General features: G+C 50.2%; 1 protein-coding gene across 2 annotated transcripts in view; it reads right to left on the bottom strand.

The window, feature by feature from the left end:
* DIS3L2 (DIS3 like 3'-5' exoribonuclease 2) overlaps positions 1 to 9,369 on the bottom strand; it is a 185,461-nt gene extending 176,092 nt beyond the window's left edge. The window contains exons 1-2 of one of the 2 annotated variants that reach the window (XM_051626781.1): positions 8,128 to 8,236; positions 6,130 to 6,849 (exon numbers count right to left, since the gene is read on the bottom strand). In XM_051626781.1, the coding sequence (XP_051482741.1) occupies positions 6,130 to 6,849; positions 8,128 to 8,221 (814 nt within the window). In that variant the 5' untranslated portion in view covers positions 8,222 to 8,236. Of the gene's footprint in view, positions 1 to 6,129; positions 6,850 to 8,127; positions 8,237 to 9,328 lie in introns of those variants that run through there. The other variant, XM_051626783.1, reaches the window with a different exon arrangement.
* Positions 9,370 to 13,503: the final 4,134 nt, after the last annotated feature.

The following is a 13,503-nucleotide window of genomic DNA, read 5'->3' as shown; positions in this document are numbered from 1 at the left end:
AACTCCTCATAGCTCAGATTCTCCCACAAGAGGGAGTATGGGACATGCAACCCACAGCATTTCATGGAACTAGTTAGCAGGGGGCTTGAGGTGGGATGGCAAGAGATGAACGCCAGCACATAGGACAGGAGACCAGAATATGGGACAAGAGAGGCAGAAGTAGAGACTGGAAAGCAAGGCAGCAGTGAAAGCCCTACAGTAGTCATAGCCTGGAGAGGAATCTCAATCAGTGACTGAAGGCAGCTGCAAAGCATCTGTCCTGCCTACCTGGGTACCAATGGGGAAGGAGACACTTCAGAGATTATCTGAACAACAGGCAAGACCTGACTGGGGTGTGGGCTGGCTGACCTCATGGATCACAGAGGACAGAGCTTTTTCAAATTAATTCCTGTTTGAACTACAGCATATTTTGGGGGAAGAATTTGTTATCAGGGCTTTTAAACATGCCAGTGACAGCCCACATACCACAAGCCTTGGTAAAATTGTTCCAATGGTCATTCACCCTTGTTGCTAAATTGTGCTGTATTTCAAGCCTGGATTGTTTAGCCTCAAATGCGTTATATCATAATCTGCTCAACTGAGTAGCTCATTATTGAACATCTGTTCCCCATGTAGGCAATTTACTGAAAGCTCCCTTCCCCCAAGCATCTCTTTGGAAAGTAAAGCAGGGTTCCTCAAATCATTCACTCATGATCCCAGCATTTTAATCTTCCTGGTGGCAGTCCTCTGAGTATTCATCAATTCATCACCATCCACCCCAAACAGAGGGCATCACCACAGGATATGATACTCCAGAAGCTGCTGCTGCTGCCGTGCCAAAGACACACGCAGTCCATACTCAATCTTCCAATTCCCATGCTCATCCATTACCCTTTTGGCCACATTTCACAGGAGGGGGATGTTCAGCTGATTAATCCATCAAAAGATCAAAACTTTTTTCCAAGCTGTTGCTTCCCACACTGCTAGCATGGCTCTACACTGGTCCAATAAATGGATTTTGTTTTGCCTACTCCTAGTCCACCAAGTGATCCAGACTGCTGCCAGTAACTGCCTTCATTATTAAATATCCCCTGTGGTCTCCAAATCACACAAAAAAACCCTTCCAATCCTCTTTTTTTCCTGATGATTGACAAAAGTATTAAACAGCACAGGGTCAGAACATGACACTGCAGGAACCTGGCACACCTGTCAGCAACAATTCTCCAAGTATTACTGCATGTAATTAGTTCAGCTAAACAGCTTTTAAACCATTACACGTGTGCCATGATTTTATTATGCTGACACATGAGCATCCATACTCACACCTTATCTGCAAACTCCTAATCTCATAAGAAACTGACACTGAAGGAGCTCAACAGGACTTTCGTTGCTTAAATCGATGACAAGTCACATTAAAGAAAAGACTCAAAAACTAATTCAAAATTAATTCAATTCTGTATTAGCCTAGGAGCAGGAAACTGCCAGGCACAGTTACCAGAACTATGTAACAGGGGCCTAACTTCAGTGACTGGAGCTGAAGATAAGATAAAAAAATAGTTTTTAAAAAAAAGCGGGTTAACAAGAACAAGTGTTTCCACTGATGAACATTTTCACCTGAACGTCAGCAGGTGAAGGAAGCTACTTCATGGAGATTAAACCTTAGCTGCCAGATGCAAGGCTCCTGCTGCAGAACTCAGTCCCAGTGTACCACAGTGTGCTCAGGACTCTGGCAAAGGGCAGGGAAGACAGTTATTAGATCACATACACAAACCACAGTCCCTGTAAGGGCAGGATCTCATCTCCCCAAGAGAGGATACATCAGATATTAACTCACATACTATAGCTGATGTTAGCCAAAAAAATGAGTTGCACAAGATTCAGGAATGCAACATTTTTTTCTAGCAAGAGAAAAATTTATGTTTGTGATGACATTGCTAAACCATTAGAGAAAGGAGCATTCTATTTTTCATGTAGTTCTCAGATGGGGCCATACAGTAAATCCAGTTTTCCCCCCTCTCCCATATCTTATGACTATGATTAAGGTCATTGAAGGAACGTTACATTGGACCTGGCAAGGTTAGCTACATTTTAGAGATTTCCACAGCAACCAGCATTCTCCATTTATTGAGCTGAATCTGTGGCCTTTACTAGATCACTGGCCCATATTTATTGGTGCCAGATAGGGAGATAACAGCACTCTTATATACTGAATTTCACCACACAAGAACTGGAAGACTCACCACTAAAATTAGCATTCTCTTAAATTTGCCTTACAAGAAGGGGAAAAGCAAAAGCTGTGGTCCTTTCTCCAAAGTAACAAAGGCAAATATAAAATTTATGGCAGTGTATGACAAAGACAAAATCCCTACGACTTAACCATTTTCCCAAGGCTGGTATTTCTTGACAAGGTGCACCTGTCAAACATGCAGGAAAGCCATTCCAGGTCACTTCCTTTACCTATGCTGAACCTCTGAAATGTCAGGGTTGCAGCCACAAACACACCACCACCATCCAACAGCAATAATTGTTTTTAAAGCTGTGATGCTAAACACCAGCCTGCTTGCCAGCAACACTCCTCCATGGAAGCTGCCCAAGTTGGTTAAGTATCACAGGCTAGGCAAGTAAATGCCAAGTGTCAGACAGGTGATAAATCAGAAAGGGCTGTGGAAATCTTATGCTGTTTCAGAGGAGGCTTGTTGTTACCCAGGAATTGTCTGTTCCTGCTCAGGGGGCATGCTGACCCTGACAGATGGGCAAGATACCTCCATCACATCATAAACCCATGAAGCTTTTAGTGACAGGAACCTCCAGTGGTGGCATTCTTCCTGAGGCAGATACAGACTGAGACTGTATATCCAGACTTGCAAAATCTAAACCTATTTCATAGCAATCAGCCTCCCAAGTACCCTGCTCCACCCAAGCTTTCGGAATCAGTAAAGCCACCTCACTCCCTGGTACTAAAGCTCCAAAGATCCTCAGAAATTCTCTTCTGTAGATGTCTGTTTTTTTGACTTTCCAGCAGACTCAGGAATGTGCTATCAAACAGCACTGTTCCCTCAAAAACAGACTGAGAAGTGCACGTACTCAAAAAGCAACCAAAACCTTGCTGACCTGAAGAAAACACGCAACTTGGTCTAAACTACTGACTGACAAAGCAATGCACTGCAGATATTCAAGATGAAGTTCCACTTAGCAGCCATGCAAATCTCAACTACTGGCATGTGACAGACAGATGCTGCAGAGTCAGTACTTCTGTCCTCAAGGAAAAGGGGGCTTTAAGCCCTTTTATGAGAGAAACATTAGTCAGACTCACAAGAGATTTTGATTACTAACTCTGGATTGAAGTGGCAAAACCCTTAAGGTCTTTTTATCAAAACCAGAAAACAACCCAGGGGACTTCATAAAAGATGTACTGTTAAGGAAGTTTAACCAAATTTTAGCACCCAAAGAACCTAGAAAATTGAAGATTTAGGGGAAAATACCATCAGGGAAAATTATGAGATTAAAAACTATAAGCATCACAATTTAAAGTAGCTTTTTATTATTATTTTCTAGTTTGGAGGCTTTATGACAATTCTCACAAAGGTTACAGCTGCACAGAAAGGGAGCAACAGCCAGTGGAATGCATCTATCTGCAGCATCATCTTCCCAAACCCCAGACTTCTCATTCTGGAGCATGAATCCAATGCACAACTTCATGACAGTGTCATATGCTTCAGATGAAGGACAGGGTTTTGCCCACACAAAGCTCTCAACTGCAAAATTTCCAGTATTTAGGAAAAGCAGTTACTATATGGAACACCAGAGGAGACTGTTGAAGTCTGCTGTGAAATTATTTCTATCCCTCAAGCCTTGTCTTGGGGCCTTATAGCACAGCATGGCAAAAGCAATCCTCAGTGCTTCTCATGGGCAGCAACACACCAGCAGCAGAGAGCTCCGGGGCTCAGTAACACTTCCTTGGGGCTCCACAAACCAACTCTGCCTTTCCCCAAGGCCACAGAAACTGCTGCACCACTGGAAGGACATCAACAAGGATGTGCCTCTCGCTGCCCACAGCCTGCCCCAGGCACTCACAGGGTTTTCTTGACCTTCCATGTTTGCCTTCTGTTTCAGCACTTTCAGTTTAGGATCACTGCAAACCTGACCATGGCTAAGCCTGAGCTGAAGAGCTGTTAAGGACAACGAAAAGAAACAAAGAGATGCTTGGCTTTGAGATTAGCTCAAAAAGCCTTTTGGAAAGCCTACAACAGTCAGAGCAGAGTTAATTTGTGAAGAAATGTCACTACTGAGAAGATGATATGCCTCACCGCTATGACAGAAGCAATTCTTGCCATCACAGCTTCACAAGCCTTGATTTAAACTGATCAAACCAGACACCTGCATATGCAAAGTAATATGACTTATATCAGCATCAAGAGAGAAAGACAAGCTTTGAAGTGAGAAAATATTAATCTGGACTCTGATGTGTGAGTTCTTATACCTAAGCGCTCACATACTGTAAAACCTTCATTTCACTTAACAAGAGTGCTAAAATAAGCTCAAACTGAGCAGCAGAAAAGACATTTTCCTGAATCAAATGACTTTTTTTTTCTTCCCTACTTCTTTCCTCCCCAAGAAACTAAACTGTTTTCACGTTCCTACAAGTGTTCTGGAGAGTAACAAGTCTCAGCTACACAGGAGGGTGGCTGAGGAGGCATGCAAGAGGAACAGGAAGAAGGTGTCACTGCTAAACAAACGGTTTTCCAATAATCTTCCCCACAGTGTGAGTTTTGCACCTGGGCAGTCAAAATTTTCTGCTCTCAGCCTTCATGCTAAACAAACAACTTGTTTTCAAAGGGCTTGTGCAACCCCACTCCCAGCTAGAGCTAGAGGGAACTGCAGGTGCTTTGCTTCTGAAAGCCAGTGTATTTTTATTTAAACTAAAAACCATACAGGCACCTATTGTCTTCACTGTAAGCTGTAAGCCTTCTAGACTCTCCATCTCTGGTAGCTGCTTTTCCCTGCTCTCCAAAAGCTGGGGGGAAAGGTGGCAAAGTCTGGAACAACAGGCTAGCATAATAAATAGTGTTACAATGAAGCATACATTAAAAACCTCCTCAGAATCAAGCCCATCAAGACATTTTAGCATAATCTGCTTGTGTTCAACTTCTATGATCTCTTGTGTAAAAACTCATGAAAGCTTAGCAACTTTAGCACATAACCTACTGTCACAGCCCCAAAAATACTGCAAACCCTGTAAAAATGCACATTACTTGCCACTCTTGAGTGACAGGGCATAGCTTTATAAGATTGATTTAAACATTTACTTGATTTCCAATCCAAGAGCTGTGACAGGCCTCAGGCCCATCTTACTGAGCTGAGAAATCAATCTCTTTCCTACTTGTTACAGAGAATTTAATATGGTGGTGACATTTGTAAGTTCCTCCAGTAGCAGCTCATAAGATCAGGCTCTCCAAGTATTTCACCATAAACATCATTCAGAGAATGTTTTAACTCCTTACACTGCAAGATCAAACTCAAACTGTTGGGCTTTGGTCGCTTGTTGATGCTGTTTTGGTTTGCTTTTTAACACAGAATTTTATTTCTCTCCATAAATGGGCTTCTTGCCTGGAACACCCCATGTAAGAGACCCATCCACTTTACTATTGCAAGATGTGGTCTCTGTTACTAGCAGCAACACTGACCAGAGTCAGGAATTAGATACAAGCACCTTAACCCCTGAGCCTTAGATGGACTTGGACCCTCCAGGAAGGCAAAGCAACACTCCAGATCCAAAGGGGTAATGCAGAGGAAAGTGTCACTGCCCCGAGTCAGCTTGGATCCACTAGTCTTATTAATTTGGACTCTACACCACAGAAATTGGGCTCTCCTAGTCTTGAGCTGATCCCGGAAGCAGCACAGCCACATTGACAGAGCCTGCACCAGGGGATTAGGTCACGACAGCACCAAGCTGGCTCCACATGAAGCCATTTCCACATGCCAGATGGCTTACTTGTAAAACAGGACAAAGCCACCCACAGGTAACTAAGGGCTGACTAAACTGGTCAGAGAAGAGCTGGCTCCTGTTAACTCAGTCATGACTAGAACATCACATTCAATTCCACAATAATTGTAGCAAATGGACCAAACAGTTCATTAGCATCAACTCACCTTGGACTTGACCTGGAGACAAGTGACTGTTTTTCCTGGCATTTACTGCTAGCACATCCTCACTAAACTGCTCAGTCAACAAGTGTCCAGCTGCTGTATCTGTGTTGGCAGGACACCTGCCTCGTTTCTTATGTTTCTTCCTCCACATGTCCTCCTCATCCTTTTCATCAGAACCAGAAGACTTCTGCAGAGCTGCACGGTGTCTCAGGCTGTTTGTTACTCTCCAGCCCAGGGCATCACTCATATTTGACAGGTCAGCTGCAGCTCCACGCTGATGGACATAGTAGTCTTCCTCAACCTCCAAGTCTCCTTCTGGGCTAACAATAGCATTTTTTTTATGAGGACATCTGCTCAGAGAGGTTTGGGGTTTGTTGTTCTCAAATTCTCCGAGCATGGAGTGTTCCAGGCGAGATGTTCTGATGGGTGAATAGCTCTGTGCATTCAACCCATTCCTGGCTGGATTATCCTTCACCAGGCCTCTCCTCAGGGGCAGGTCAAGATCCAAGCTGGGGTCATTGGAGGTGCTGTCTTCTAGCTGCATCTTCTGTGCAATGTGGTTCAAATAGGACCGGAATCGGCCGCTGTGGTGCTTCTGCACCAGCCTGGCATAAGCGTTCTTCTGGGGAGCAGTGGGCTTGCTCAAACCCTCTTTGGCACCTTGAGCAGAAGCAGTACTTCTCACATACCCCAGCTGATCCATAGTGCAGTAAAGGGCCCCAACTTCAAGGAGTTACAAATAGACACAGGGGGGGGGAAAAAAAGGGTTATTTTCTTCAAATAAAGTGTCAAATAATTGATTGTGCTAAGATGACAGAGAACGTATCAACCATTACAGACATTCTGGGTTGATAAGTCACTTCAGTGGGGGGAAGGGCTTCCACATCTGCCCTGCAATGAATGCCCACCACTGACCTGTGGACGACCACAGCCCATCAGCCATACCTGCCCATTCACCAGACAAAACAGGGACTTTTGTTCTCAGGCTGACACCCCAGGTATCAGGGATTCCTTTAATCCACTCTTCCTTGCCTTTGAAAAAATGAGGCAACTTAAGGCAGCACCTGACAGGCTGCATCAGACACATCAGTTTAGCTGTTACCAGAAGTAAAACCTTGTCATCTCCAACCTTGGAGTCCTCAAAAATACCTGCATCCTTACTGAATCACTGCAACGTTCCAGTAAAAATCATACACTGCTGGTTACCCCCCTCCCACAGTGACTGACACTTCTGGATTACATAGGACATTGGCTTCAAATACCATGACTAACCATTTCAGCTTGTCTTCCTAGCCAGAAACTCACTCCCAGTGCAGCTGACAGACAAAAAGGCCTTGCAAGAACTCATATTTTTTTGTGTGATTGAGACACCCTGGCTGCCTCTCCGTCCAGTGCCAAGTTCTGTAGACGTTGTTGTGCCTCCACCTTTGCCACATGAGAGTGGAACTTAAGTAGACCAAGCATCTTTCAATCCTGTTTCAGCTGCTCTGGCTTTTCAGTTTTTGGAGCAAAACAATCGAGTAAATTGTTCTCAGCTACTATTAAGGTAAAATATAGGTATGGGCAGGACATAGTGATTTTTTCTATATCGAACATCAAAGAGGAAAAGAAAAATATCATGGAGCCCAGTGCAACTGCTGTCTTCTGCAAGCTCTCATAAAAAATGCCTCTTTTTTTCCTTCAAGACATGTTTGAAGCTGAACTTCACCCCAGCTGACATCTTGAGAACTTCAGGGCTCACTCTCACCTCTTCTGTGCAAGAACTGAGGGTCACTGGACTTGAAGCTGAAAGGATACTGGCCATTTAACCTCTCTCTCTCTCCACCTCCCTGAGGACAGGGGTGTTGGCAGGAATGAATACAGAGCTCAGCATAAAATAAATTTTACTCTCTTCCCACCACGCTTAGAATTTTTCTTCACCCTTACCCAGCCCTCTTGTCCCTTTTCCTGCAGTTGCACAGAGGACAAGCACCCAGGCAGTCTCCTCCATGCACACACTACCTGGAAACAGGGTGTCATCCAGCAGGGACCAAGGATGGCAGCACTGGCTCCTCCTCAGAGTGCCTGCTCTGGCCCTTTCAGAGAAACAACACATGTTACACTGAGATTTACTTCACTATTTGAGCACGGATGTGAAGAGGTTTCACAATACAAAGGAAAAATTAAAAATACCTGAATAAATAGGGGGGAGGGGGAAAATCTTTGTGTGCTTTGTTATCCTTTTTCCTAAGATTTTCCATTGCTGCTGGCCAACAGCTAAACTTTCCCAATAGCCTGACCTGCTACAGCACTATTACAAAACCCTCACACGGGGAGGCCTGCAGCAAGCTTTCTGTGAACATCACCTCCTCCCCTCACCAATTCAAAAGAAGCAGATAACATTTATAAAAGCCAACAAGACTACTCTCCAAACACTGGTCCCAGGATACAGGAGTTTGCCATCTTTATTTACAAGTAAAGAATAAACATTCAGACCTCACCTGCTCTGCCATCTCTGCAGCTCTCATCCCATGAGTAACTGGAGCAGACACGCAGGAGAGGAGCTCACAAGCCCCTGCACATCACAGCTTTGTTACTAGTTTTGCCCTGGGCAGCCAGGAATGGATGTCTCCCCAGCAGCTGGGAGGCAGGAGGGAGTACAAGGTGATGGGACAAGGATGCAGATGAGTGAAACGCCAGGAAGAAAGAGGAAGCACCGAGGGACGATACTCGCTGAGCCGGGCCCAGAGTGAAACCGCCCCGGTTACCCACACCCGGCTGTTTCCATTTGAAGAGTGACACCGGCCTGCATCACCTGCTGTCACCAAGCTGTGCCCGGCGCTCCAGGGGTGCCCAGCGCCCCAGCCCGCCCACAGCCGCCGGGACGGGCGCAGCTGCTCCAGCACGGCCGGGAGCGGGGCCGCAGGGCCCCCCCGCACCGCAGGGCACGGGAGCAGCCCCTCGCCCGCCGGCTCCCCCTGCCAAGCGCCGAGGCCGCCGCTGTGCCCCGCAGCGCCCATCACCCCCTCGAGAGGCAGCCTGGGCCACCGCCGCTGCTCCGCGGAGCCCGAGGCCGGAGTTGACAGGCGGACAAGCCCCGGGCCCGGGCCCCGTCGGGGCTGACATGGCCTGAGCGCCACCGGGGCCGGCTGGGGAAGCCGCTCCCTCCCCACGCCCGAGCCCCCCGTGACCGGCCCCGCCGCCCCCGGGCCCCGCCACTCACCGGCCCCGCCGCTCCCCCCGCCGCGCCGCTCCGAGCCTTTTAAACGTCCCAGCGCCCCCACCGTCCACTTCCGGGTCGGAGGCGGCTACGGGCCGCGGCAGGGCCCAGAACGCCTCATGCGCGAAGCGCTCGCTTCCCTGCCTAGCGCGGCGGTCCTGGCTCCCCGCCCCTCAGCGCCGGGGCGGGGGAGCAGGGGGAGGAGGGGGAGGAGGAGGAGAGCGACCCTCGGGCAGCCCCAGTGACACGAGAGGCTTGCGGATCCCTTTGGCGCAGCCCGGGCCTGGGGACGGAGCTGGGAATGGCGCTGGGAGGGTGTCCCGGCAGCGGTGGGTGTCATCCCAGCCGCAAGCCGAGCCGGCCTGCCCCAGCCCGCAGGGCCTGCGGACACCTTGGCCCCCGCGGCTTTCAGCCTCCCGCCTTCCTGCCAGGCTCGGCCGAGGCCCCCGTGGTGATCTGTCCTGTTCACTGCAGGCGCTCCCGCTTCAGCCAGAGTTTCTAGCTGGATAGGGGAAAAGGAGCATAATTCAGCTATTTGATACTGTAAAGAGCTGAGACTGGTATTGTCCCAGTGGAGACTCGGAGCTCTGCAGGCAGGCGTACCTCCGAAAGCAGCCAGGAAGCCTCCTTCAAGACCTACGTGCCTTCCCCAGGCGGAGGAGAGCGGGTGCCTGGGCTGCGGCTCATGCAGCTCTTCGTGCTCCTCCAGGACCAGAGGTTGGGCACCAGGCAACCTGCAGGTCCTCCAGCCCACCCCTACCATAGCACCCCAGCAGTGACCGACTCGTGGTGCTGAGCAGCAGCGGCCTGATCTCCATCAGGATAAGTCAGAGCCTTCGTGTCAGAGGGTGATGTTAAAGCATGAGACCAGAGTCAGGGGCTGGGGCTGTGACTCTGTGCTCTTTCTGTGGCTGCAAACCTCTCATGGGGTTTCATAGCAGGGTCAGATCCAGGGTCTGGCTGACTGGGAGTAGGTGGTTTGGTCACCCAGGTGTTACCTGCAAACTCAGGCTGGGTTCGCCAAAGAATTTTAGCCGGAAAAATCCTGAAGAGCAATAAACTGGCATCCCCAGTCAACCCTGTTTGAGCTGTCTGCCTGGAGCAGCCCCTCAGTGGGTGGAGGAGGATCTAGAGAGACCTGAGCTGGTGTCTCCAAGCAGGGCTCTGTGGGGAAAGGCTCCGTTCCAGTTTGGCAGGAATGTGGGGCTGAGCAGACTGTCTATTCTGCCCCTTCAGGTAGGATGGGGAAGAGGATTGCCTCATGGTGCTTGCTCCTCACCCTGCAGGCTGGTGTCCTTAGTGCCTGGCATTGGTTACTTATAAAAACTACATGGCCATGTCTAGTCAGCATGTAGAACCACCTGTGGCTGCCAGCCCCTCCTAGACACAAAACAGCCCCATGACCGTGCTCCCAGCCAGGGTTGCTGAACCTCCACAAAGCCATGGCAAGCCCTCTGAGATGGAGCTGCTGAAGGTGAAGCACCCGATGGCAGCCACAGCAGGCACAGACCGCTCCTGCAGACTGCCAGAGTGTTTCTCAGCCTTCTTCTTCCAGCAGTGGCCCAGGGTCTGGAAATCTGGTCTGGTCCATGGGGCAGAGCCTGTGTTTGTACACCTTGTGCTCTGCCCTGTCACTGGCCCAGAGGAAGAAGAGATACAGCAAATACGTCACCTTTCTGTCATCTCGTGGGCACACAGCAGGTCCCACATGGCTGGAACCAGCCACATGCCCATCCTTCACACCTTTCAAAGGAGGCCACATGCAATGGTGGCAGCAAGACGGAGCCTCATGCAGGGTCTCACCAAATGCAATCCCTCCCAGGAAAGGGCTGGACTGCTTCAGTCTCACCTTTGGCTCCGTCTTCCATCCACACTGTCCTCGTGGCTGCTGAATGGAAAGAAGCAGTTGCCTCACTGCTGTTCCCATGACTCTTCATGGCAACTCACGGGCTTTCTAAAAGGGAGCAGGTCCACAGGCAAACTTTTCCCCTGTGCTCTCGTTTCCTGGGGTCCTGTAGCAGCAAGCCCAGCCTGGTGTCCCAGCTTGCTTTCCCACAGCACAGGATTATCTCACCATCTTCCCCCAGGCAGTAACTGGTAGCTGCTCCCCGACGTTGGAGGCTGGAACATGTTGTGGCACCTCGGCCAAGGTGAGAGCACCATGATGGCTCCTTGGCTGGGTGCACCCCACTTACAAAGGTTTTGGCTCCTTTGCCATTGAGGTTTCGTTGAGGAGTAAGGGCCTGCCCAGTGCTCGTTTACATCAGTGTTAATCAGAAGTGACTGGCCAAAGGCTGGAGCCACCCCTGGATGACTCAACAGGGGAAACCCTGGGTGGGAGCAGAGCTTCCTCTGACACCTCCATCCGCTTCCCACAGCCCACCTGGTGTGAACCAACACTGCTGGTGGAAAATCACCCCTGCCAGCCTGAATGTCACCTCTTGTTGATGCTGAATGTTTCAGGTTATAGGCTGTGGTGGTGGGATGGAGATCAGCAGGGTGCTCTGCCTCTGCCTCCCTACTGTTGTCCAGAGGCTTGACCTGCACAGCACGAGGATTTGCTCGAAAGCAGAGAGAGGCCACAAGTTTGTTCTGGAGCTTCTGAGCATGCTTGGAAGTGTCCCGATTGCAGCAGCAGCACCCAGAGTTAGGCCAGAGTCTCACTCACTTTGACATTGCTCAGGCATCAGGAGCTGTCTGGGCATTTAACCTGAGGACACAAGCAATGCTTGGGGGGAATAGAGGGGAGCGAGACAGATTTGTTACCATAAATAAGGTAAAAAACATCTCTTTCCACAGTAGATACCCATCTGCTAACTGGGTCACAATGCATGTGGTCTTGCCCCACCCGTCCTTCAGCTTCTCCAGTCTTCTACTGAGCCCTCCATACCTCTGGTTGGGAAATACACCACCCAAGATCAGGACTGATGGGTTCCCACCTCCTTCAGATGCTGCAGTGCCTGGAGGAATGTCTACAGCTCCCCCCAGGCAGGGGGAAGGTCGGTTTGGCTGTGTTTGTCCAGCAAAGGAGAGGGAGAACCAGACCTCAGCAAAGAGGGACAGGCAGCCAAGAAAGAGGTGAAGGGGGCAGTGGAGGAAAGAGGTGGGCTGCTGCTGGGGCAGGATGCTGAAGTAGCAGGGTTAGTGCCTTGCTTGTGATTGAGCTGGCATCTCCTGGGTTTGTCTCTTGGAAACCTTCAAGTCTCTTCCTCCCTAGTTATAGATGGCCACTCTCTTTTAAAACCGAGCCCTCAGCTTCCCTGCATCCTGCCCTGCCAGCGGCAAGACTGAGCCTCCCAAAGGTGCTTAAAGTGGTTTTGGATGATAAAGCTCTGAGGTCCCAGAGCACGGGGGCACAGGATGTGACACAGCTCCATGGATCCCATCAGGAAACCAGGCAGGCAGCTGCCCTGCACCCACCCAGCTTGTGGGCAGCAGGCCTGGGGGACAGTGTGTGCAGGGCAGGGGAGGTGCAGTGAGTTCAAGCCCTGTCTGATGCCCCCAGGGGGGTGCAAAAGGCACCTTCAAGGCAGGGACTAGCAGACTGTGCCGCTCCAGTCCCGGGGTTAGGGACTCACCCCACAACCCGCATCACCCCACCCTGTCCCCCACTCCACACACGTGGGAGGGGGCCTGAACTGCCCCAGCAGGGGCTACTGTGGGGCTGTGTGGTCACAGCAAGCTGAGGGCAAGTGGGGGACAATGCTGCAGCAGGGACCACGGGGCCGAGGGGCTGATGGCACGTCCCGGCAGCCCGGCCAAGGCGAGTGGTGGCCGCTGCCGGCCTCGGTGCTGCTGGCAAGCGGAGCAGTGAATGAGAGTGAAACTTATCAGTTATTACCTCATGTGAAAGCTCTGTGCCTTTGTATCTCAAGCAAACACCGGCCATTATACCCCAGCGAGCCGGCATTGTTATTCTGTCTGGTTGGAAAAGGTTAGGGCTGTGGAGCCCCGCACGTCCACACCAGCTGCCCGCGGGGTGGCAGCGGGGCCACCACGACTCCCTGCAGCCGGCAGGGCTGCCCGGCCTCAGGAGTGATGGACAAGCTGTTCCCAGGCATGACCAAGGCACGACCTCGTTGTCGTCTGCTCTACAAGACTGCCCCACCATGCATGGTGCCAAAATCTGACCCTTCTCTTGCCAGACCCTTGCCCTGGCTGGGGCCGCCCTGTGCTGC

This window comes from Apus apus, chromosome 8 (assembly GCF_020740795.1).
Source record: "Apus apus isolate bApuApu2 chromosome 8, bApuApu2.pri.cur, whole genome shotgun sequence".
NCBI classification, from domain to species: Eukaryota; Metazoa; Chordata; class Aves; order Apodiformes; family Apodidae; genus Apus; species Apus apus.
Note: the sequence above shows the minus strand (reverse complement) of the source record. Positions and strands in the feature narration are given on the sequence as shown.